This window comes from Ambystoma mexicanum, chromosome 4q (genome assembly GCF_040938575.1).
Source record: "Ambystoma mexicanum isolate Mex_15411 chromosome 4q, UKY_AmexF1_1, whole genome shotgun sequence".
Taxonomy (NCBI): domain Eukaryota; kingdom Metazoa; phylum Chordata; class Amphibia; order Caudata; family Ambystomatidae; genus Ambystoma; species Ambystoma mexicanum.
Window position 1 is genome coordinate 132,959,625 of NC_090928.1, and position 26,809 is coordinate 132,986,433.

At 44.7% G+C, this 26,809-nt stretch overlaps 1 protein-coding gene across 2 annotated transcripts in view; it reads left to right on the forward strand.

The window, feature by feature from the left end:
- Nucleotides 1-26,809, forward strand: part of MAP3K5 (mitogen-activated protein kinase kinase kinase 5) — a 1,851,596-nt gene that overhangs the window by 1,511,799 nt on the left and 312,988 nt on the right. For both annotated transcript variants that reach the window (XM_069607656.1, XM_069607657.1), the window contains exon 19: nucleotides 1,906-2,063. In XM_069607656.1, the coding sequence (XP_069463757.1) occupies nucleotides 1,906-2,063 (158 nt within the window). The remainder of the gene's footprint in view (nucleotides 1-1,905; nucleotides 2,064-26,809) is intronic.

Genomic DNA, 26,809 nt, shown 5'->3' on the forward strand with positions numbered 1-26,809 from the left:
AGAGCAGAATAACTAGGTTTTGCGATACCTATGAAGTAAACTGAAATAAGATTAAGATTGGTGTATATGGCTAGAGCTGGTCGGAACCTACAGGAGAAGAGGAGATTATAGACAAGCCTAAAGAAATAATGCTGGAACTGTGGCTCTCCATTTCATTGATAGCTCCTCTACCTTGCTGAATGCCCTGCCTTGGATACTCCATTCCTTCCAAATCCGTATCAAGAGCCCCATCCTTGTATTGCTCATCCTGTCCCATTCAAGGGAGTGGTCATTGGTCTTATCCTCAAAAAAAACTCCCTTATTCCTGTAAATCCGATAAATCTGTTTTTGTCAAACATGGTGCTGAATGTTTTCTTCTCTACACTCATAACAAAACATTTTAACATTGATCTGAACCGATCTGAAGACTACTAAATCAATTTCATACATACTTAATGCTTATATTATTTGAGTATAAATAAGATGTCAACCTAAGCAACCATCGGTTTTCAAGCCAACAAGCAATTATGAAAATGATATACAGCACTACGCTACATTTATGAAGACAACCCATATTGTTTAAGTGTTAAAGCGTTATCGTAATGTTACATATAAATCAATTGAATAGAATATTTACTATCAATGAATAACAAGCACATATATAATATCAAAGGATACAAATCTTGAAAAAAATCAGGACACTGGATAAATTAAACTCAGACGCATTGCAATACTTAACAGTTGACTACTTTCAATGCAGTGCCTCAATTTCATGTCGGCATCTTTTTCAGGGAAAACCTAAATGGCCATCAAAGAAAATAAAGAATTTGTATTATATCTTTGAGAACCACTTCCAGTTATTTAACGGGTGGATTTTTCACTGCTTTAAAATAATTTAATGTATTACCTATTCACCCCCACCTTGCGCTTTTCCTCATGTAGCATTGCCACACTTTGAAGAACGGAGAGATGTAATGGGTCGAAAGTCATTTTACAATGATGCATAGCAAAAATGAATACAAACATGTCACACTCTTACCTTAATAGATTGAGGCCAGGAACTATTGCTATCCAAGTGGCAATCAAAATAGGAAAACTTGTTCCACTGCACCCAAATATGCTGTTAAAATCTATTTTTTATTGTATTGCCTATGTCTAATGATCTGTGCTGTTTGATGCTTTGCATTGCCTTGTATTTTTCTTTGAATAACTTGGACTATCTCAGTTGTCTCTTAGCTTTTGGCTCTCCAGGTGTGCTCTCCAGGTGTTTTAGGCTGCATCTCCTGTCAACTGCAGCCAGCATAATCGGTCGTGAGGGTTCACGGCAGTTGTAGTCCAAAACATCTGGAGAGCCAAAGGTGGAAGCCCCCTGGCCTAGCACATTTGAATCAAATGTTCGTTCTGTATGACTTTGATCCTTGCTTCAACCCTTGGCACTTGAATGACTTATCCATTGTAAAGGAACACTGAAGTGAGTGCCTCTGATATTTCAGTAATGTTCAGTGTAACTACTTCTGGTAGAAGTTTCTACCAAACAGCACATTGCTTTAGTTTTGCTTTTAGGTGTTAGGCATGACAAAAGAATAATTTTAGTTTTTGTTGCTGGAACCCTATATTCATTTGATAACCGAAGGTTGGGCATTTCCATGATCTGAAAGATAATTTTTTCACATCCTTGCATTTAAGTTATAATTGATCTGACCTAATCACTGATGTCTGCCAAATGCCATTGCTTCTCACAGGTTGGAGAACCCCCCATTCTAGGTTTCTTACATTCATGGTTGAATAGCTTACAAGAAAGTATGATTGACTTAGATTGTTAAAGTGGTTTGTCCAAAGTAAGTGTCTTAAAAAACATTCTATCTAATTGCCTGTTAAATGTATCCGTAGTCTTGAGATATTAAAATGTTTTATCTTTTTCTCCAGGTACTCTCCAGTATATGGCGCCAGAAATAATCGATAAAGGACCAAGGGGCTATGAGAAGCCAGCAGACATCTGGTCTTTAGGGTGTACCATCATTGAGATGGCCACAGGGAAACCACCGTTTTATGAATTGGGGGAGCCACAAGCTGCTATGTTTAAAGTGAGGCATCAGTCTATAATTATATTTGTTTTTCTCTCTTAAATGCTCACTTTGCTGTTTGATAATTATATACATTGTCTGCCACACATAAAACTATCAATGTGCTCTCATTTTCTACCAAGATTGAACATCGCCACAACACCCATGACTTCCCTGTGCATGGAAAGATAGAATTCTAATATTTTTGAGGGGATATTTTTAAATCATTTTTTTCTTTTTATTCAAAATGTCAGAGGATCAGAATGTATATACAACACTGGTTCTCCAGTTTGGGTGGCTTGCATAGGGTTCAATTAATGGTTTGAAAATTAATCCTTTTCTGATGAGGATTGCAGGCAATTGTTGAAGTTCAGTCGCATGCTGCGATGGCCGCGTCCTGACCTACTTGGGATTTTTTTACTCTTCTTCGTCCCAGTAGTTATGTGAGTACTGTCCTCTGCCTTACATGATTTTGGTCATGAAGTTAGATGGAAAAGAGGCTAGTTTATGTGGGCGTGTGATGCTTCTATCGGGCCATCCCCTAGATTGTCCTCCTTGTCCCCAAAGGGGGAGTATCTCTCCATGACATCCTCCCGCTGAGTATCACCTGCAGGGGGACTATCGAGTAGCGGCCTAACCTCCTTAGCCTCATGGGAAGGGGCTCCCCCTCGGGGAGAAGTGACACCAATGAGGGATTCATCACAAAACACAAATGGGTGCACTTAATCATTCCATTTTTGCATGAATGTTCAAATTAACAATGTTTGGCCAGGCACAGATTTTCATTTGGTGTCAGAGTAGGTCTAGAAAACATACCCACACACACCTTTGGGTATGTAAGTTGCTCTGCATGACAGTTTGTTTATTTTTGTAAATCTGGAACTTTAATTGACCTTTTCACAATAAAATCGGCATATTTTCACTGAGAGATGATGCAAGTTACAAAAATACATTTCTTTCATTCAAGAACATTGAATATGACATCAACATTGAAGTTGAAAACCAATTTTTCCTTAATATTAGAAGCTGAAGCTGCAAGCAGTTTGACTGGTCTTTGTGAATGCTGGGGCCGTTTCTAAATCATACCCATGATTGGCATTTACTATGAAAGTTCTGTTCTGCAGGAGTTCACGGATAGAGAAACATTTTTTTTAATTTTTTTTATTGTATATGGTTTACAAAGAAACCTTTACAAACAAAATTTCATTCATTCACATTTTTGGTATACAAACATATTAAAAAACATATTAAAAACATAGAGTTGTCGGAGCAGTGCATTCTAGAAAGAGATGGCGAGAACTCTCACTCACCCCCAAACTTTTACAGAAGCAACAGGTAGGATCTAATTCAGAAAACTCCTTCCTTTTATGTAGGACTTCCAAGGTGGGAAGGAGATTCCATCTGAGTTTGAGGAGAAGTGAACGATAATATCGGTTAGGGAATTGAGTCAGAATAAAAGACAACAGACCTCTTTTCTTATGGTCAAATTGTAGGTCTCTAAGAGAGGGATAAGAGTGCATTTTTTCGATGGTATTACTCCAATCATGACTAAAAAGACACTCCTTAACCTTATTGGGATTCGTTAGCAGAGTGTCCCTATCCGAGGAAATAACTGACAAGGTCATATCACAGAGATCACTGAATGCGTTAAGATAGAGATTACGATCCAGAGGTCCCTGGGAAAGACTCGTATGTCCCACATCAGCATAGAGGGTATCAGGTTTCGGAGAAAGTAGGACTGAAAAAAGAGTGAGGACCCACCAAAGAACCCTGGCTCGCAATGAGACTAGCCCTAGTTCATATCTTATGGCTACTATTGGAATAGAATTCGGCAATTTCAAAATTTTCCTCCAATAAATATCCTCAAGTGAGTCCCAAAAAGTCAAAAGTGCCGAATGGTGAAGTTCCATTCCATAAAGTAGCGTTGGGGTGACCTTACCCTTGAAAAAGTCTACTACAGGTTTGAGAGAGAACATGCAATATTTGTTGTCTAGTCTTATGGATTGGGTGATAAGTGGGAGCAGTTTGTGTCTAAGAAATCGTCTAAGTTCAATCGCCGAGGGTTGAGCCAGAATAAGAAATCCAAGATAGACGATTTTATGCGCTCTGATGATATTTTCACCACCTATTTTCCATACTTTATTCCCTTTTCTCCCCTTGGAAAATACCATAGTACGGGTTTTGCTCGGATTGATCTTCAACCCATTTAGAGTAGCATATTCTTCAAATTTACAGATGAGCCTCTGCAGTCCAACTTTAGTGTGATCGAAGCGAAGAAAATCATCGGCATATGCCAACCATGAGAGCCTAAGATCCCCGGGTTTAGCGCTTACCATGCCTGTATTTCCCAAAAAGTCACCTAGATCTGCCATATAAAGGATAAAAAGACAGGGAGCTAGAGAGCAACCCTGTCTCACCCCAATACGGGTCCTTATCTTTCTAGAAAGAGTTCCTGCCAAGTCGAGCCTAATATGAACCCCCAAATTTTCATACATTGCCATGATAAGAGTAAGAAGGCCAGCTAGAATACCCCATTTGGTTAACTTTTCCCAGAGTCTTGACCTAATTACCAAATCAAAGGCATTTGACAGATCAATTGAAGCAACATAGAGACAGCCGTCATATTTACCCCAGGTAGAACTTTGTAGGGCAGTAATGATGAGACCATTAAGATTAGTTGAGTGGCCCGCCCTAAAACCTGTTTGTTGTTTCGGGAGACTGATTATCCTTAATCCAGACGTTAAGGTGGGACAAAAGCATAGAGGCAAAAAGCTTGCAGTCCGCATCGATAAGAGAAATAGGTTTATAATTTTTGACCAAAGTACATAAACCTCTCTTAAAGATGGGCACAATGTGAGCGGTTTGCCAGCTAATGGGTACATTCCCAGAATTAACAACGTCTTGGAAAAGTAAGGAGAGGAGGTTGGCCCAAAGATGTGGTTCAGCTTTAAATGTGTTGTTAGTTAGGCCATTAGGCCCCGGAGCCCTAGATTTCTTGGCTTTAGAAATACGTTCAAAAACTATCTCAGAATCAATTACAGGCTTCCAGGCGTCCTTGGACATATTCTTCCCCGAAGGACAAGATTCTAATCCCTCAGCCCCTGTATCGAACAATTCAGTATAGTGCACTACCCACTGAACCTCTGGGATGGCATTCAACTGGTTGGCCTCCGCCACATCGTCTAGGCTAGACAGAGTAACCCAGAATGCCCTCAAATCTCGTTTGATTAGTACTGCAAGCATATGTTCCGTGTCATTTTGTAGCATAATAGCTTTTCTTGACTTACAGTAATTTTTATATTTTTGGCGGATGGCTTTAATTTTTATTTTTTTATCGACCCACTCGGTGTCTAGAGCTTGTACACCTCTAATAAGTTTCCGAGTGAGGGCCTTTACATTAGTCAACTCTTGATCGAATCTATGAGGGTGAGATGTTTTGAAGACAGTCTTCCTAAACTGGCCATGAATACTACTGTGAAGAGCATTAAGAAAACTATCAAAATAAACTGTATTGAAAACTGCTAATTTCCAAGTGAAAGAGGTAAGATTAAAAGAAGATATCAGTTTGCGGTTAAGGAGATTGATATTAATAGGTGACCAACGTACCCGTGTCCCTGGTCCCACAGTTTGGAGATGGCTTGGACCCCTAGCAGGCAGAAACTTAATGGGAAAAGGACAGACACATGAGACCCGGAGAATACCATGATCACTCCATGAGTTAAAAGAGACCTCGACTTCGGATGAGAGAGGAGACAGAGAATGATCTACATAGACATAGTCTAGAGTAGATGTTGATAAGGATCTACGCCATGTAGGGCGAGGTAAGTTAATGGCATCATAGTAGCCGTTAAGTACAGGTTAGACCAACTGAGTCCAAAGCGAAATTCCAGAGACGACCCCGTACAAATTTCAGGCCTAGGCGAGAATCATCCTCAATAGCCAATCCCAAGTCGTCATATTTGGATTCAGAAAAAATAGAACAGTCAGAGTTGAGATCACCTGCAAGAATCACTTTCCCTCTAGGGTACAGAGATCTCCAGGAAAGAAGCATATCCGTTAACCTTTGTAGAAACGGCTCAAATGCGGAGATTCCCTTGTGCCAATATACATTAATGAGGAGGAGACAAACCATTAAATCAAGGGAAGTCACCTCCAGGGCCAAGATGCCAAAAGGCATATCCGGAAGAACGTTATTCCTAAAACCAAAAGAGGTTCTAATTCCTATAAGAAGACCCCCAGAGGGCCTCCCTGTCAAACTAGGTTTAGCATTTTGAGAAAAGATATTAAATCCATCTAGAACGGGAATAGTGAGCATCCAGGTTTCCTGCAACAAAAAAAAGTGTGAAGCCCTAATCATAGATGCAGTGTCCAGATTCGTAAAGAGATGGGAATTACCTCTGGAGTTCCAGGATAGAAACGCAAAACTATTTGAGGGGGAAACCTTTGTAGAAAGTTCCGATTGAGTCGGATGGTACTCATTTCCACAGACCTGCGGTAACCTGGGCCCAGTTTCGAGAGTTTCCATTAAATCTGGGCTTAAATTGCCTCCGTTGGGGCTGTGGAGCTCCTTCCGGGTGATATACCATAGTGAGGTTTCCCCTATAGTCTGCACCCCCTCCCTTGTTACTGGGAAACTGAGTGGATTCTAGTAGGTTTGCTTCGAAACCAAGTTGCTTTAACCCTTCCCTATGTCCCATAATCAGTTCCAGGACCACTCTTGATTTAAGAACGATATTATGAACATCTACCCGACCCTGAATAGGGAAGAAAATACTATCCATGTCATAACTAGAGATGAGAGAGAGCAAGGGTAATTGGTGAAAAATCTTTAAAATATTGCCGCGATTAAGACAAATTGACATGTCTTGACCCTAGAGACTTGATAGCTGAAGAATATCAAGCAGATCTTTCACTTCTGCTAATTGAGGTAGAGAATCAGTGATCTTTTTGGTGAACTGAGTTAAGGAGTCAGCCTCCAAGTCGGGGCCCCTTGCATCCCTTAATATAGACCTATTTTGGATTGCATTAGGACCCACAGGGAATCTTTCACATGAGTTGAAAGAATTACTGTAATGGGCAAAATCGAGCCCAGGGCGATCACCTTCATTGCCCATGGCGGGGCCAACACTAGACATATTTGGATGAGCTGAATTAAGAGAGTTAGGTGCGAAATGACCCCCCACTGATCGTACCCCCATACCACGGTCCCTCATTATAGGCTCGGTATTGGCAGGATGACCCTCAGTAACAGCAGGGAGAAGGGGGTCCAAAGATAAAAAAGGAGTAGATGGAGCCCCATCCTGTGAAGGGATTATAATTGAATTAGGCACTGCCCCACTAACCATTTTAGGAGCATGTAGCTCCTGGAATAGATGTTTAACTATGTCAATATTAACCAGGTTTGCCGTGATCGACGCAATAGTGATCTCTGGATGATGAGAATCCTCCCCAGATATGGGATTAGATGGAATAGTTAGGATTTCAACGTTTGCGGCGGAGTCCTGCGGCTTAGTAATAGAATTGGGGGATAATTCAGCTGAAGCGTTGGTGGACGTAGGTTCTGGTAGAGCTGAAACTATTATAGAAGGGCTGGGGACAGAAATGTCCACAACCCCCTCAGTATTAGGCCCCACTACTAAAGGAACAGTGTTGATGGTAGTAGGGCCATCTACCAAGGCGTCAGATGAACTGGATAGTGCTTATGTAATGGGAAGTGAATTAACTGTGGCCTGAGTGGCCACCATATTAGGAATTGAGATCACAGAAACTGCAGGTTCAGCAGGATTCCCAGTCCCCTTGGGAACAAGAGAAGGGGTTGTAGAAGCTAAAGTGTTGGCCAGAAAAAGATTTTTAAAAAATTGATTAATATATGAATTGATGTTTTTCAAATTCTTCTGATTTTTAGTTTTCCTCAATTGCTGAGTACTTTTTTTTCCCTTCCTATACATGGGGAACCTTTTTGAAGTATAATTTCTTTAGTGAGGTCAATAGGATCAGATGTGTTTTCTACAGTCAGAATGGATAGCGGGTCCACAGATGAGGCGACGTGGACTCCCTTAGGTGGCTCGGCCTGTTCTACAGTCCTCCCTACACGGGGAAGAACTTGAACAGTAGAATTATGAGGATAGCCCGAGGACTCCACTTGGACTTTCTCCTCCATTAATTCCGTAATGACTTTGGTGTGAGGGGTAGGGAGTTTTACCTCCATACCCGAAACCTCTCGCACACCCTCAGATGTCATTGGAGGGATCATCGGAGGATGATCACAGATAACCTGATCCGAGCATCGGGGAAAAAAAAATACCCAAACCCATATCTGAAGCTACCCCTTGTGTCAACGTTTTCCCAATTAGCCCTTGATTTACCATTTGGGCATCAACATTTAACTGGTTAGAGAGGATGGGCTCAGAGCCATGTGTAGGCATTACAAAGTGGTCTTCCTTGGTAATTTTAACTAACTCTTCAAATCTATCAAGGCCCTCTAACCTGGAATCAATGAAGAAGTGAATGTGATCTAACCTCTAACCAGATGTTGTCATACAGGCTCACAAAGGAGCTCGGAACCATGTTCAGAGCCGAAAGGGTAGGTTGAGAAAGTTTAATTCTGTCATCCGCCTCTTTAAGAGTATGATGCAGAATGGACTCGCTGCCATGATCCTTTTTAGAGTCAGCGAGTAAACCCCTTTCTCGCATCCAATTTTGTTTTTCTGTATACTCATCAATAAAATTGATGAGATCAGAGGGAGAGCCCACCTAAGAATCGTCACAAATTTGCTGGGTGACATTATTTGTATTATTAGAGTTGAGACCCAGATGGCTATCAGCGATTGCCCTATCTGCACATTCAATTATGCTAATATCATCAATATCCTGAGCTTGAGGGTCATCGATCACTAGTTTCTTAGCTACATCGACTAAATGAGAATGTTCCAATGTGGCTACTATAGACAGTGAGTGTAGAGATTTGACCAGGGTACTAGTTGCAGTCCTCTTTCCAAAAAAGTTAGAGATTTTTTTCCCTTGGGTACCCAAATTAGATTTTGTTTTAGGGGTGAGATTATGGGATTTGTTAAGTGGAGTTTTAAACACAGTAGGAGTATTGGGAGTTCAAACTAGATTGGCAGAGAGATTAACATGAATAGAGGTGGTATGATTTACACCCCTAACAGGGGAATAAACCTCCGGCCAATGTTTAGTGGAGGGGATGGCATCTTTCCCATTGGCCACAGGAGGGGAAAGGCGGTCAGCAGCCTCTTTTGTCACCACCGAAGAGTCTGTAGCGTTAGCTACAGGGTCATCCACCATACCAAGCATTGTTGGCGTCCTAGGAAATAATTGAGCGGGGGTTGAAAGAACACTATTTACCATGTTGTTGTTAGAATGGTCCATATGGCCCCTAGCCTTTGGTAAACTAAGGCCTTCCTCCAGATTAGAGGCTATAGTGGCTGCTAGGCGCTCTTCCTGGGTGTCCATGGAAATGTCTTGCTTCCCAATATAAATGCAACTGTTAATACTGTTGTACATGGAATGATACCCATAGCATTAAATACCTCAGACCTATCCCTGGCATGGATTTGGACCTGAGCCAGGGTTTTTAGGGGAGAGGAATCAGGGGGAACAGCTACTGGTACATGATGTGAATTATCCAAAGCAGCAGGGATGGAAACATTTGAAGCAATAGTGACTGGCGAAGCAGAAAGGAGATTTTCTGTAACAGAAGGAGTAGAGACAAAAGAAGCCTCCATAGCTGACTGACTTTGAAGTCCCTTACGTGTCATTCAGGCAAAACCAGAACCCTGGGGTGAATAGGGGGAGTAGAGAGATGATAGTAAGGAATTTAAACTTTGAAACTAAGTTTCAGTATATAACAGTTCGGATAAAGATAACCAGAAAGATAGTATATAAAGCAGTCAATAGGATAGTGAACACTCAAACGTGGAATATTGCACTAAAACCAGAAGCAACATAAAACAGGTCTAAAACTGCCCCGAAAGCACTCTTAAAAATAGAGATTGCAAATAGAAATGTATCTATGCATGTCAAAATAGAAAATGATGAATGCAAATATAGTTTAAAATGTATTAGAAAAAATGTCCTTTTATCAGAACAAGATCAAGTTAAATAATTTAGAAATAACTTAATTCAGCCATAGAACCCGGTGAGGCACACAGTCTCAGAGTAGGGAACGCCCGGCAGCTTATGGAGCTGCCAAAGTCCGACTCTCCACCCCTAACCCTGAAGACTGGAGAAGCTGATATAAATGTGTTTGCAGCTCTCGAGCCCGGACCGAATTACTCACAGGTCACAGCCAAACAGCACAACAGCGGCTCCAGCCCTTACTGCCTCCAGAGCTTAACGCCGCAAGGGTGGATATACCGGCAATTTATGCTGGAATGGAGTCACGTGACCACTCACGTGTGCACGATAGGCAGGAAGCAGGGAGAGCAGCAAGAGCTCGGCTCACAGTGCTGCTGGGCTGAAAGTCAATTGCGGGCAAAATCAAACGCTTGCTACATGAAGCGCTCCTTCCAGTCAAACAAGAGAAACATTGTTTTTGATTTGAGAACAATTGGTAGTTTTTGACACAGAGCAGCACACACATGACACAAACTGGTGTAGACGAATCAAAACTATAATCGACTATATTTTCCAAGGTAAAAACGTGGGTGCATGTTCTGCAAAAACAGCATTTTGTAGGTTTTTGCAGGAAACCTAACTAGGATTTGAAGTAGTCGACCGACATTTCACAATAAGAAGTAACCAGTCATATATGCAACTATTATGACATTTTTTGTTATCAAAGAATGGAGAGGGTGAGGATTTTGGATGGCGAAATCTTTTCCATTTGAAATCCTCTTTCTGCGTTGGATATTTGTTTAGCTCCTTTCATACACAAAATAATCGTACCAGTAATATCTGGCCTGATCTATCCTATCCTTTAAGCTTTTTTTGCTATTAGTTCACAACAGAACATCTTGTTCCAGTTTGATGTGTAAAGATATGAACCACTCCTTGGCCTAATCCATGGTATATACATAAATGGGATGTGCTGGCTGGCAGAAGTCTTTGTATTGTAAGGTAGGCATGGTATCACAAGTATGGCACTGACAGAAAAGGTACAATTTGTGAAACCTTTATTAAAGTTTCTGAGCTTGGAGAAACTCCTACTTTGCCCTATAGCTAGGATGGGAGGGTTCTCTACCATCAAATAATAAATAAAACAGTCCTAATTGAGTCAGTCAAATCAAAATGGCCTACACTAACAAAACCTAATACCTACCCTTTCTGTTGTACAAAAAGTGTGCAAAGGGATTCCAAGATAGCTGCCGGAGCATGAGGGTGCTCAACTCTGTCCTCCGTCCCATGCTGCAACATAAGGAAACATAAGCAGGTGAAATTTACTGTGCGGGCGAGTGATGTGAACATACCCCACTCTCCACAGTATGTAGATTGGCTAAGAATTATAACCACAGGGTAAATAACGATTCCTCCCTCCCAAGCAGAATCGGGACCGGAGCAGAAGAAAGCAGAGAAAGGCCCGGCATGAATTGAGGTGTCGGGAGAGCACCCACAGCAGCAGCGCTGGAAGTGGAGTTGCGAAAGTGACAGAGAGGTACCTCGGAGAAATAATTTGTCACTGGAGAACCCAGAGGGACGAGAGGCAGACAGGGCAGAAGCACGCCCGATAGGGACGAGAAGGTTCCAATATAGAAAGTACGCCGACAGGCGTGTGCAACATCCGCGGGTCGTGGATCACAACTGCGAGGGAATACTGCCTCCTCCCTCCCAGGCTGAATCGATGCCAAAGTGCGGAGCACAGTGAAACAGAAGACGGCCATGAGACGATCGAGGACCCTCACGGCAGAGCAAGGCAGATCAGGAGGTGGCACCCAGACTCCTGAGGCAGCAGCAACGCTGGAAGCGGAGCTGAAATCGGGACTCAGAAGAGCTCTGGAGAGTCGATACGCCACCTGAGACCCCAAGAGGGCGCGATGGGGACAGGGCAGAAGCATGCCAGATCGGGACATGGAGGAGAAGGTACGCTGTTGTGTGTGTGAGCACCATCCGCGTCTTAACTGGTGAATTGAGGGTCCCCTGGGGCGCAGGGGAATGGAGCCACTGTAAAGGAACTGAATCTGCAGGTAGCAGCAAATAGGACGCTGGGGCTCAGTGGCCATGGTGAGCGGATGCGGGAAGATTTGAAGCAACTGCCCGGCAAAGGCCAGCTAAATAACAAGACACCTGAGAGGGACTTGAGGGGCAAGGCAGGTTGAGTGAGTGAAACCGTGCACCAGATCATTGAAACCCAGAAACCGGAGACGGGAAGACAACAAACCACCTGAACAACAGCTGATCTGAAATGGGGGAGGAGAGGCTCTGAGCAGGGAACATGTAAGATAGAGCCCACAGCAAAGTAAGGACTTTGATTCAAACACAACGCAATACACAGCAAGTAATGCATAAAGGCTCATAGAGATACACGTGCGGCTCTCCCCTGGGATTTCTGGAAACACGCTCTGAGTGCATAAAACTGCGGAATCAGGGGGGATTTGGGTAATACTTGACACACACTCTGCCCCCACATACCCAAGACACGAAAATGTCGCCCATGGGGTATGGGAGATGGTTACAGTAGGTGGAGGGGAAGCCCGCAGCTACTACTGTAAAGACTTCTAAATCTTCCATTTATGTGCATCAAACACAGCAAACATGGCCTCCTACCCCCCATAAGGAGAGACAGACAGGGTGTGTGTGCGCACACACCTGGAAAAGGGCACACATAACACCAGCTGCAGACTCAAAAACAAGGGGAAAAGTCCTAGCTGCTCGGGACAAAACCCAGTAACACCCCAGCGAGAGCGAAAAAATTGACCAGCCAACAAGGACGACAACTGGAACGTTGTTGGAGACAACAGGAAGACATACATGCACCAGCGACAGAGAAACAAAGAGGGAGAGGAGATACGTCCGAGGCACCCCATAACCTGGCATTAAACAAGGAAGAGCTACAGGAATTCCTGAGGGGAATTGAATGTAGAATGATGGAATCGTTCCAGGAATAATTTGGAAAGATGAAAGAAGAATTGAAAACATCCCTACAGGAAATCAGAAAGGAAAGTAACGACCGAGGAAGGAGAGTAGATGGGACCGAAGACAGCCTATCTGAAATGACAGAGGAGGTAAAACAAAATAGCGTCCTACTTGAACAAGTAGCTAGAGCTACCCACAATCTGAAAATCCAGGCAGAGGACCTTCATAATCCTTCCCGACGGTCCAATATCAGAATTAAAGATCTGTCTGAATCTGTTGTAGACAGCAACCTAAGAGATGCCATGCAGCAGTGTTTTAGTAGCCTTCTGACTGGAACGCAACCAGAGGAAATAAAGATTGACCAAATGCATAGAGTGGGACCTAAGAAAAGGGACCCAGTAGCAAGACCCCGGGACGTCCTGGTAGCGTTAAAGTCTTACACTATGAAAGAGGAGATACTCAGAGCGGCAAGTCCACACCTAACAATAAACTGATTCCAGATCCATCTATATCAGGACCTAGCGTTAACTATGCTACAAAAAAGAAGGGAAATGCACCCTGTCATGAAGGTACTGGAATCTAAAAACATTACCTACAAGTGAACATTCCCTTTTGGGCTCTTATTTATGTGTGAAGGCAAACAACAATGGATTACTACATGCAAGGAAGGCCTAGCCCTGATGCATATGGAGCAAGACGAGGATCGAGAGATGTCAGTACACAAATCCTCGAATGATGGCACCAGGACATGGGAATGGACAACGAATAGGAATAAGGGGTGTGAATGAGAAGTAAAACTATCTGGCCCCTGCACCAAAGGAGGGGAAAGAGCCTGATCATGTGCTAAATCAGTCAGTCACTGAGGGAGACGCGAAGACGTGATGGAGGGAGAGAGGGTATGCATAAAGGGACAAATAAACTCTTTAGATAAGGGGAGCGAGCACAATGGAAGAAGAGGATACAGGGTTATTTTGGAAACTAATTCAGGGTATAGCATATCCTGGCTGGGGGAATTCCCAGAGTTGTACAAGACCCAACACCCTCAAGTAACATCCGGGGAGATCTGTGAAGACCTAGGTCATGGTTGGCTAAAGGGAAAGGGGAGAGAAATGGAGGGAGGGGGCGGAGGAGAGGGAGTTGGGGTTAGGGTTTTGGGCATTGGAAAGAGGTTGATGTATGGTTTAGAGTGCAAATCAGGTCTGATTGAAGTAAAGGTGGAAGCTGCAGAAAGGGTGAATGGACACTAGCTTCCTCTGAATATGGTTGAAGTGAATATTGTATCCTGGAACGTGCAGGGATTGAATATAACGGCAAAATGCCATTCAATACTGGGGAGGCTTTTACAGCTCCAGGCATCTATAGCACTCCTTCAGGAGACACATCTCCTCCCCAAAGACAAACGGAGAATGTCACATAAGACCTACCCCAAACAAAACTATGCTTCTACCGGGACGAAGACAAAGGGGGTTGCAATTCTGATAGGAGATGAACTGATCTTTAAGAAGCAATTCCTTTATAGGTACCCTGGGGGAAAGTGTCTGGTACTCAAGGGTTTAATAGGGAATCAGATATACACAATAATAGTACTTTACGCTCCTAACGAGAAGCAGGACTTCTTTCTGAGGGAGATACTTCAGAAAATAGGAAGCTGGTGTGAAGGACAGGCAATTCTCGGTGGGGACTTTAATTGTGAGATGGACCCCGTACTAGGTAAAATGCTCCCGCTACCTCTACAGATCAAAGAAATCGGCAGGCATTGGGGAAACTATTTAGAGACCTGGAGGTAAGAGAGACATGGACATTGTTCCATGACTCGGAAAGGGACTACACCCATTACTTTGCAGTACACAAAGGCTACTCGAGAATAGACATGGTTCTAGTCTCATCGACACTTATGCCCCAGGTAATGCAGATAGAAATTGTGGCAAAATACCTATCCGACCATGCCCCGGTGATATTACACATCGAAATAAACAAGGGTAACCAAGTAACCCGGAAAGGTTGGAGACTGAACAAACTCATTTTGGGGGATATAGTCCTTAGGGCATATTTGGAGAAGTAATTGGTAATTACTGCAAAGAAAATGATTCCTGGTTCGCTCGCATAGTAGCTGTTAAAATGACGTTGCTCCCCCGCTTTCTGTACATAGTGGGTTCACTTCTGGTGGGAATACCATCTCGCGCGATTAAGACATTAAAGTTGGAAATCATCTCTTTTATCTGCCACATGACTAAACCGAGGATACAAAAAAAAGTCTTAATGCGTCCAGCGCTTCTGGGAGGTTTGGGGGGTCCCGAAGTGGCAAGATATTTCCCAGCGGCACAAAACGCTCATGCTGAAATGGGTGACGGACGATACACCAAAAGGTTGGTGCGAGATTGTTTGGTTTGTTTGTTTATTTATTTGGCAATGCGCACCAAGCCCTTGGGCAGACGGGCGCAGCAGAAACAAGAAATCTTAAAACTTAGTTACAGTGCAAAGGTAGCAATACATAGAGCAGTGATTGCAATAGGAGCATAGTACAAAGGTACAAGATACATCAAATGGTAAGTCAAGTCAAGGGGCATTAACATAGATATCAGTATATGCGCACATATATATACACATAAGTATATGCAGCCTTGCATGTCTACATTATCGTATATCCATGGTACATGCACATGTGACAGCGCAGTCGATCATGCGTACACAGTTAACCAAACTGCAGTGTGGTTTGGTGGAGACAAAGGGTCTTGTGGGGGCTGGAGAGGTAGGAGTGTAGTTTGTCAGTTATGTGTCAGTGTGTAGCCAGTTGAGTATCTTATGTCTGAACTTAGGGTAGAGTTGTTCTAGTTTAAGGTCAACTGGTAGTTTGTTCCAACATTGTGCAGCTTTAACAGGGAAGCTAGTTCCTCCTGCTGTCGAGCGTTTGAACCTAGGAATCTCCAACATAAATGAGTTGGCAGATCTTGTGGGGCAGGTAGCTGTTTTCCTAGTAATTTTATCCATTAGGTATGGAGGTGCTAGGTTATTCAGACATTTTGAGGTGAGGAATGCTGTTTTGAGGAGAATTCTGTCCGTTATTTTCAGCCAGTTAACCTCTTTCCTGAATGCGGTAATATGCTCTCTGTAAGGGATGTTCAAAGCTGCCCTAAGGGCATTATTCTGCAGTCTTTGAATTTTGTCAGTGATATATTTGTTGGCACCTGAGTACAGGGCATTACAGTAATCTAGTCTTGACATAAGAGCATTGGCTAGTGTAGTGCAACTCGCTCTCGAGAGGTATGGTCTGGAAGCTCTGATGAGTTTGCAAGTATACGTTGTGGATGAGGCGAGGGAATTGACTTGCTTTTTGAGAGTGAGAGAGGAGTCCAAGTAGAATCCTAGGGTTTTAACTACAGACATCACCTTGATAAGGTTATTATCAATGTTGAAGGATGTGTAGTTTGGGCTAAGTTTCTGGATATTGGCTTCGGAACCTAGGATTAGCAGCTCTGTTTTTTCGTCATTCAGGCAGAGGCCATGGGATGCCATCCATACCTGAATGAGGGTGTATATTTTGTTCACCAAGGCTGAGTCCGCCTCGAAGCTGCCCGAAAGGGGTATGAGGATCTGAGTGTCATCTGCATAATTAGTGTAGGTGACACCCAGTCTATACACCTTGTCGAACAGTGGCTTGGTGAAGATATTATACATAGTAGGGGAGACGCAGGACCCTTGTGGGACCCCACAGGTTATTTTGATAGGGTCGGCAGAGGCTGAAGTAGAGAAGACTCTCATGGTCCGGTTAGCTAAGAAGGATTGGACCCAAGCTATGGCATCTTTGGTGAAGTTGGCGGCAGATTGGAGGTGGTTATATAACACTACATGGTCCACCAAGTCGAACGCTGCCGGCAAGTCCAGTAGAAGTAGCAGAGCTATTTTTCCATTATCTTTTAATTCTTCAATTTGTGTCTTGAGGTCTAGCAACGCTGTTTCAGTGCCATGGAGAGGGCGGAAGCCAGATTGTTGTGAGCCAAGAAGGTGGTTGGCTTCAAGATAGTCCTGAATTTGTATGTAAGCAGCTCTGTCTAAACTTTTAAGTAGAAATGGCACGGTGGTGATGGGTCTGTAATTGGTGGGGATGGTGCGGTCCAGAGATTTTTTGAGCAGTGGTAGGACCCAGGATTCTTTAAGGTTAGCCGGTACTGTATTGGTTTTAAATGAGGAGTTTATCAGCTTGGAGATAAAAGGGGTTAGGTCTCTAGCTGCATCGTTTATTATCTGTGCTGGGCATGTGTCGCCTTTACAATTAGAAGGTTTGATGTAGAGTATTATTTTTTTCTGTTTCAGTTATGGAGATAGTCTTGAATCTAAAGGGTGTGGTTGTCCTTGACACCGAAGGTTAACTTGTTTGTTGGTCAGTGAGTGGTACTGAGGCCTTTTTTCTTTTTTAGCAATTTTACATTGTATGGACAAGACTTTATTCGATAGAGCATTTTGGATGTTAGTACACCATGCTTTATCCTTTGGGGCATTGTCTGCCGGTTGGATAGGGGATTCTAGTTCGTGGAGGATGGAGAATAATTCTTTGGTGTTGGATTTAGCTTTCTCAATCCTGTCATTGAAGGTATTCTTTTTGGCTTTGGTTATTTCTTTTTTGTACATTTTTGCAAATTCTGTTAGGTTATTTTTGTTATTTTCAGAGGGGGAGCAGCACCAGATAGACTGGAGTTTCCTTTTTTGTGATCTTAAGGATTTAAGTTGGGGGGTGAACCAGGCATTCAAGTGCGCTACTTGTCTAGCTTTACGCAGTTTGACAGGAGCAATCCTGTCCAGTGCCTTAGTCATAGCATTAATAAAGGTATTTACCAATGCGTCAGGGTTATTTTCCATTCCAGAGATGGCAGGAAGGAGAAGAGGGATCAGTTTTTCAGCAGTAATATCCTTCTTACTTCTGGTGGGGAGAGGTGGTGCCAAGTTATTAGTCTTAGGGCTAAGGAGGTCTAATGCGGCAGAGAAGTTTATTAAGTAATGATCTGTCCAAGATTGAGGGACAATAGCGATAATGTTAATGTTACAGTTTAGATCGGCTACCCAGTCAAGGGTCCTTCCTTTGATGTGCGTTGGTGAGCGGATTTTTTGCGTAAAACCATGGTCATTTAGTAAGGCTGCAATAGATTCAGCATGTTTGTTGACAGTATCATTGAAGCCTATATTGAAATCTCCCAACAGTAGTGTTTGGGAGTGATCTTTGGTGTTATCGGCTAGCAGACTGGTTAGGTCGTCTTCGAAGGTGCCTAGAGGCCCAGGGGGTCTATATCAAGTGGATGGTTAGAGTACGGTTGTTGGAGAGGGGCAGTTTGGCAGAGAGTACTTCACAAGATGTGAAAGGAACAAGGGATCACAGCTATTCCCCTGAGGGTCCAATACGCCATGCGTACTGCAGCTCGAGGGGCAAAAGGACAACTCCTAGAAGCAACTAAGGTGTCATTAAGGGGATGGGATCAAGCACTTAAGACACCCACATTTTGGGACACCTGGGTGGGATCAAAACCCCTAACGCTGAGATAATTCTTTCACTGTGGGAATCCCCTTCTCTTTGAGGAATGTAAGCAGAAATTGGTATAGGTGAGGGTGAGCAATATAGATGTATACAGATTAGACAGTGGGTCTCTCAGAAGGTCGTCAGGCACAAGACCCCCTGTGGGATTGGAATTAACACTACAGGAAGGGTTAACGAGACGGTATAGGTTGTTGGATAGGGCACAAATGGGAGACAGACTCCTATCCATGGATAGGTGGGAAAACGACCTGGGGACCCCCATTACAGAAGAGGAATGGGAACAAATTTGTAGGACAGCACATAAAATATCTAAAAGCACATCTATTAAAGATATTGCCTATAAAATGTGTTACAGATGGTACCTGTCCCCTCGGTGGATACATGGAATACATGTGAAATGTCCTCCCTGTGTTGGAGACAGTGTGGGGAAATAGGGGACCTATACCACATGTGGTGGACATGCCCCAAAGCTAAAATACACTGGAAAGAGATTGAGTCACATAAAGGAAACAACAGGGGCACAGTTACCGGATTCACCAACTGTGGTTATGCCGGGAGCGCAAGTAGAGGGCTTCTACGCGGTAAGTGGCAACTCAGCCACCCTCATTACGCATTTGCTAATGGCAGCATGAATGATTCTAGCTCAAGGGTGGAAAACAGTTGAAGGACCTGTAGTAGCTTGGTGGTGGGTAAAGATTTGGGGAGTGCTGGCCATGGAGAAAGTATGTGCGCTGAGTGCTGGGTCATATCGTAAGTTTCTGTCTGTATGGTATTGGTTCCATGAATATGTAAAAGACAGTGAAACTCACTTTTACAAAGAAGGAATTGACGGCAAGGGAATAACCCTTTGGGGAGAAAGGAATAGTAGACCATGTAACCTGAAACAGTAATATGGTGCCATACATTTTGGGGTTGGGGGGAGGAGGGGGTTAAGAAACGTTTAATTGTTAATGTTGAATATGTTGTATATGGTATAAAATCTCATGGTTACTGAAGTCCTGAGCTGAGAATCCAGAATAGTTTAAAGATACAGGATGTGGAATTAATTGTAACCGAACAGTACTGGTTGTAATGTGATTCATATCTGCGACTATGAGCGAATAAATCATTTTTTTTTAAGTGTGTAAAGGAGAATATGTATGCAAAGGAAAATCTGTGTTCAATTATAAATAATAAATGTGTCTGAGACGGCGCTCCTCCCCACGTTAGACAGCACAGGGTAAGGTGGTACGGTGGTACCCATAGATGGGATGAACCACTTTGACTCAGGTTTTTAACACAAAGGCAGTTCAAAACGTGGATCGAGGCCCGTCTGACCTTCCATGGTAAAGTCTCACTTTCCAGCTTTCAAAACACAGTTCAACAAAAATTTCAAGTCAGTCTCTCTCAGCTGTGGTCTGACCTTTCAAAGCAAAACACTTGCAGGGGTCCCTTCCCCTAGCTTAATTCACATTCTTTAGGGGTTCCCTTCCCCTAACTTATTACACTTCTGGTCTCCCTCAGTCAGGCTTGGACTATTTCCTGATGTCAAAGACTTTCAAATCTTTGTGGCTTTAACTACAGACCTCCGCAGGACCACTTTTACTTTCCCTTCAGCTCACACTGTTATTGCCCCAGTGTCTCTTGGTCTGGGTAGTTCGATGTCAAAAGCACAAAAGTTCAACGTTCACCTTTTTATTCCCCCCCCTTTCCCGGGGTTACTTTTGATCTCTTCGCTTTTTACACTTCATTCACTTTATCGCTACAAAACACAAACATTTCACCTTTCACAGAGACTTTATAGTGGGCTACTTCCTTTTGCAGGACGACTCCACTACTCAGTATCGCTGGTTTCAAAGCTATCAGTATTTCAAAGTTCATTCACAGGTCTGCCTTCCTTCGCATCTCATCCATACGCGTGTATCCTTCAATTGTGTGTTAACACTGTTGCAACTTCAATCTTTCCTTAATACACACTGGTCTTTCATGTCTCTTGCCAAATCACCGGCTGTGTGATTTGGCAAGAGACATGAGTCTCAGTTTCTCTTTCCCGAGTCAAGATTAGTACCACAGGCCTGGCCTCGCCTCCCCAACTCGGCCGTTCACCCGGGAGGGTCGCTGGCAGCCTTGAAATACAATGCAGTCTACTTGTTTAGGATTTGGCCTTCTCCACGTTTCTTTCACAGTGTTTTGGATGCACCAACCTCCTGCAGGGAACTCCTGGGGTTCTCTACCCTCTGCTCTCCTCCCTCGGTATGTTGCTTCGATCCAGTAGGTTTGCCTTCACCCCAGAAGTTCTGCTCTTGCTCCACCTTGCTCATAGTGTGTCTCTATGTTCCACCATTTATCCTTGAGGGGAGCAAATTGGTATCAGATATATGCACTTAGTCAAGTGCCTGACTTTGTCTGACCCGATTAGCACGACATGTCCAATGAGATATGTAAGGGTTAGCCTCTTTACTCTATCGCCCACTTCCTCGTCTCAGTGTTTGTGTAGAAAGGAGGGGGATTGGGACATCGATACTATAAAATAAGGATGTATCAGGTATCCGGGAAAGGGGGGGAGGGATACTGCGTCTCACCATCGGTCGCCTCACCCTTACTCCCCGAAGACCCCTCAGCCAGGTGATTCTCCCGCACGGGTCCACCCCAACGGTCTGGATCGAAAGGCGATGGCCGTTCCCTGGCCATCTGAGAGAGAGATCCCCGGGGACTAGTAGGTGAGACACCCTTTGGTTTCTCACAGTATTCACAAATATTTTGAGCAAGGACCTTAATATTTAATGGCTGTAGGGGTAATATAAGGTGGTCGTTTTTAAATGGTTTGGTCTGTTGGGCACATTAATGTGAACGGCTTTATAAAGTGAAAGAGTGATATTATTTGATGTGCCATGCTGAAGTGTCACCTTCGAGTATACTCTTGCTTCTAGCCATTACATTTAAGCAGATAAATATGGTTAGGGGTGTAAAATGGAAAGTAACTTCGGGAAAACCCCATCAGCCACCCACCCACCAACCGACACCCCACTTACCTGCTGGGGCTCCCAGCACCGCTGCTGCTTCTCATCGAGCCACCATCATAGAAATAAAAAGAGAGACTTGGTCCTTTTCTATTTTCTATGGCAGTGGCCATCTTGTTATTTTTCACAGGAGATTGGACTTGCACAAAACGCGCAGAGTCCGTCAGCATACAAATAGCTACCCCCTCCTTTATCGGGGGTGTACTGGCCCGGTAATAGCCATGATCCCTCGCCACCCCAGTACGTCCCCGATGCAGGGATGTTTGCCATAGTATGCAACGGTTACCCTGTATAAAGGACCATAGAACTGCTAGAAGGTGGGAATAACACAAAAGTTTTCACTCAAAACAATGGACATTTCTAACTGATAGTTGCAATTTAAGAAAACAATTCACGCTTTAAGAAAACAATTCACACGGAACTGTTTAATTTAAAATGTTCTCAAACTTCTGCTCAGTTTTAAATTGTACCCCAGTAGCTTCCTAATATTACTGATGTTCTTTTAGAAACATTCAAGTGAAAGATTTAAAAACTCACCATTGGAAAGTGGGGAATGTTTTGCATTTTCCTCACTGTGTCTAAAAGTGTGTTTTGCAGTCTATGTAGTGCTTTCAGTACAATTAATGTCTACTGGGTGGGATACAATGGAACTCTACAACACATGTCCACGGTAAATCTGGTGCAGTAGCCAACGTTAACACACGTGCACATTATTTGTTTTCCTTAGAACTGGGCCACATTATTGACAATCACTGATAAATAGTGCCCAAACAAGCGAAAATGGTTCACCTACGTGTCATATCTGACTTGAGGGGCTCACACAAACACAGGTGCAGCTAAGTGGTCACAGGACCGAGAGTTGCCCAAGTACGTAAATGATAGTAGAGCTCCCTTCTGTGGCTCTACTCTATAGGTTCCACTGATCTGAGCATACACGTGGAGCTGTGTGGTTGGAAGCAGCGGGCTGGCACCGGTGTCTGTTGCCAGTTTTTTTGGGAGTATTTACCTGTTTTTATGGAATACAATTAACTGGTTATCCACTTATCTGGCCTGGGAGGTGAGGCAGCTACCCGATAGTTCCCCTGGGGGTGGTACTCAGTGGGAGGATCACATGGATGGAAGACCGCCCTGTGGGATTAAGGATGACCATCAAGAGAGAACATGGTATCCTCGACCAAAGGCAGACCCTAAAACCCCTTCCTGCAAACCCAAGAACAACCACTTTGCTAATAGGCTGATGATTCGTCGTCTTAGCATTCCCCTAGAAAGTACTGGGATGAGGCAGAAAAGGAGTTACACTTGGGAAGATCCACTTCCTAGTACTGTGATTGGGAGGCACTCCATTGACCCACAAGGGAGTTGAATGATCAGTACTGTGGGTTGCTGCACATTGAAAGAGAGGGGGAACCCTTGATTCCCAGCTGCCTGTGGGGAACCTTTGGAGATCTGTAGTCTTCCTCACTGTGCGAACCAAGAAGACCAGTGTACTTCACAGAGACATGGGCGGGATGGGTTTTTGAGCCCCAGCAGAATGCAAGAGACTCCCTCACTGCAAGAGATCAGCTGAGAGAAGACCAGGAGAGCCAAGGGAAAGCAGCAGAAGCTTACTGGTGTTGCCGAGGACCGGAACACTTGTGAAGCAAGTACAAAGGTAAACCGAGGCAGAGAGGGTAGGAGCAGGCAGACCCCAGAGGCTGTGATTGGGAGGAAGTACAGAACCATATTCATTGTTCCAGTGGAACCGTACAGCGAGACCAAGTAAGAACGGAGGGGGTGAAAGAGATCCCAAAGAGGACTGGCAGCGTAGCCAAGTGAAAGGGGTCTGGGACCCACACTGGGGAGTTGCACCCCTAATAGTAATAAGGACAAGAAGAGATACAAACTTTACACTTGCAAATGGTGCTCGCAGACCTTGGCAGGAGAGTAAACCAAGACTGGGGCATGAAGAGAACTACAAGGTTAACCAAGTGAATGGGGTCTGTGACCTACACTGGGGATGTGAACCCCTAATAGCAATAAGGAGAAATACAAATCCTACAGGCACAATTGACAATCCCATGGCAGGAGAGTAAGCCAAGGCTGTGGGTGGAACTGTAGTCTGAGAAAAAAGATACCAATAGTGAGATTGTTGAGTATAGTGATGGTGGCCGCTTATTTAGGGCGGGGGATACCACCCTCCTCCAACTCCCCATAGTGCAGAGAAAGCATTTAATTTTGTGTGCATTCATTGCCATGCAGCACAGCGTTGTGGCTAGTTTACCAAGTTAATAAATAATTATCCTTATATCTCATAGCTGGCTGGGCCTCAGGGCGTGATAACACAGAAGGCAAGCGCATTCCTTTTCACTTAGATTTCCCTATAGTATTTCAGCATGGATCTCGTAGGTTCATGCTGTTAACTTAATCCATTGTGATAAGAGGCTGGTGTGGCAATAGAGCTGTGGCCCCGCCAGCATTCATTTCTGCACAAACAGCACTGTGTCAATGCAGTACTAACAGATTTTGCATTGGCTGTTTAGCCAATGAAAATTGTGATGAGCATTTGGGTGGGGTGATGGCCCCACCTCACTTCTGTTTAGTTTGTGCTTGTTGCTGGCTGCAGTCAGGGAGTATAGCCAGTAGTGGTCGGCCAGGCCTAGGCCTAGCTGCTGCCTGAGCCAGAAAACGCCAGCCACTGCCACGTGCACAGTACCGCCTTTGCTTTGCTTGTGAACCACCAGACTGCAACTCTTTGTCGGTCGGTGATTAATAAGTCTCATCTGCTCCCTAAGATATGCCTTGAGCCCCCTCCCCCAATACTTGTTCAAAGCACTTCTTAATACCATTAAATCCGAACGAGTAACTCATATGAAGTGTGTGCTGGTTTTTCAAATTGTAACGTTTTGTGTTTGTATATGTCAAGAGAACAGTTTAAGTACAGTTACTGTTTGCACTTTGCAGATTATTTTATGTGTACCGCAATCTCTCTCTGTAACCTTAACGCTTGTTTGTGCGTAAGCAGATGTGGGGAGCTGCAGGTGAATGTGCCAAAGGAAGCACAGCTGGCAACAACTAGCTCCACGTCATGTGTGATATTTTGACCTATTCCGTGCTTTTCAATCCTGTCATTTGGCCTTCAGCCACTGCCTGTGGATTATTTTTGTTAAACGTATGGGTTTGGGTCCCAGCATGAAAAATTATGTTACTTAAAAACCTCTATGATGGCAAAGTGAAATATCACCCCTTCATAATCTCCACCGTTCACTGCTGCAGGACAGAATTTGTAGAGCATTAGGCAGATTAGCCCCACCGCCCCTGCCGAAACGCTTTGCTACTCTACTTCTTCAGCTGCCCCGTTCTCCTTTGCAACACTAGGCAAACTTTAGATTTGTGTAACTCACTCTTGCTGCAACATCAACCCAAGTTCAAGTTCCTCTTCTTGGTCTTCCAAACTTTCCAGGAGCTCCCCCCTAGCCCACTTGCACACACAGATTCCTGATGCCAATCTTCACCCTTCCATTCCTCACATCCCCTTCCTACCCTGTGCTGCCTCTCCCTTCCACACCTCCACTCTTCTTGCCATGTACTACTGGAACTTGCTCCTGATGTCAGGCGGGAGTATCACTGCAATTCTAGCATCCAAAAGCAGCACCTTCTTGCCCTTTTGAGGCATGCACTCTGTGACACCCTCATATGCCATCTAACTGTACGTAATTGTATATAATTCGGACTGTTACGGAACTCCTGGTGAAGTAATGTAGATGCTGTAAAATATCCATAAGCTTAGTATGTTTTCTCTCCTCTTTTCGTGTCCCCATTTCCTACTCGCAGGTTTGCTCATGTATATTACACCATTTTTGCAAAGCATCTAGAAACAGGATTGTTGCATGAACTAACTGTTTTTCCTTTTGTGCTGTGTTTTTGTTCAAAGCACTTTGTGACTAAAGAGAAACAAATCTGTAAAAGCAGGACTTGCTGAGGAGTTTGCACATGACATGCCACGTAATGGGTAGGACAGGGTTAAACTAGAACAGCATAACTTAGACGCCCGGCAAGGAAAATCGCTGGTCTTTCATTCCTTGACAAGTGCCAGGCGAGGTTTCATTTTAAGTATCTGTGTGGAGGGGGGCGTGGCTTGGCGCCGAGCGTGATGGCGGACTAGTTCTCGGCTCAGCTCTATGCACTAACATGAACAATAAAAAAGATATCTAAAAGTTACTTTTACGTACCATCTTTCATCCAGAAGGCTTTTGAAGAGAGGTAAAATGAATGGCAATATGTCGATGGCTTAACGCATCCGTTAGAACGTACTGTAGAGGAAGTGGCACAAGAAAGTGTTGCATGTCACCCCTGCCCGGAGGACATGGTATCCTCCAGTGTGTGTTGTGGTCACATGGCTTCCCATGTGACCACGTTAATAAAAGGGACGAGCTGCTTCCGGCTCGTCAGTCGAGACCAGCAAGACTCCGTGGTGTGTGTGTGTTATTTGGGTTGGCGTCATGGCGGCGCCCCACCACGTGTGCTGGGCCCAAGGAAGGGGCCCAGCTTCAGGACGGTGCCCCTGCCGGGCAACGCCGTCCGGACGGTGCCCCTGCCGGGCAACGCCGTCCCTGTGTGTCTCCCTGGCCCTGTGAGTCGGGCCAGGGTAGCGACCCCGGCCTGGGTGCCCCCAGAGCCGGGGCCGCGGTAAGCCGGTTGCCAGCCGGCCATGTGTGCCGCTCCGGTGTCCCGGAGCGGGTGGGATGAACCCCCACCCTTCATCGTGCGGCGTGATCGCCGTACTCCAGCGTGTCGTGTCGGGTGCTACCCGACACGAGTATGGGGCTGCCCGGTGGGCCGGGACAGCCCCCAACAATGGCGACGAGGAACGGGCCTTTGCGTGCCCCGAAAGATCTTGGTGTGGCGGGCCCATCTACATCTGGGCCCGCGTAGAAGTGATGGCGAGATGGAGGGAGTCCGCGGCTGGGCCGCAAGGATGTGAGGTGGCCCCGGAAGGTATGGAGGACGCCGGGCTGCCCGCCCGTCCCCTGAAGGTGATGGGTGAAGGTGGCGGCATCGGCGCGTGCGTGCTGCGCCCCTCCCCCGCCTTGGATGTGGACTCCGCCGCGGCGGGGAGGGGGGGAGAGACGCATGGGCGGCGTCGGCCGCAAGAGAGGAAGAGGGCCCTTACCATCGCCGGCAGGAGCGGGGATGCTGGGTTTTCCCTTCCCCTGCGTGAGAGGGCCCGCGGCATC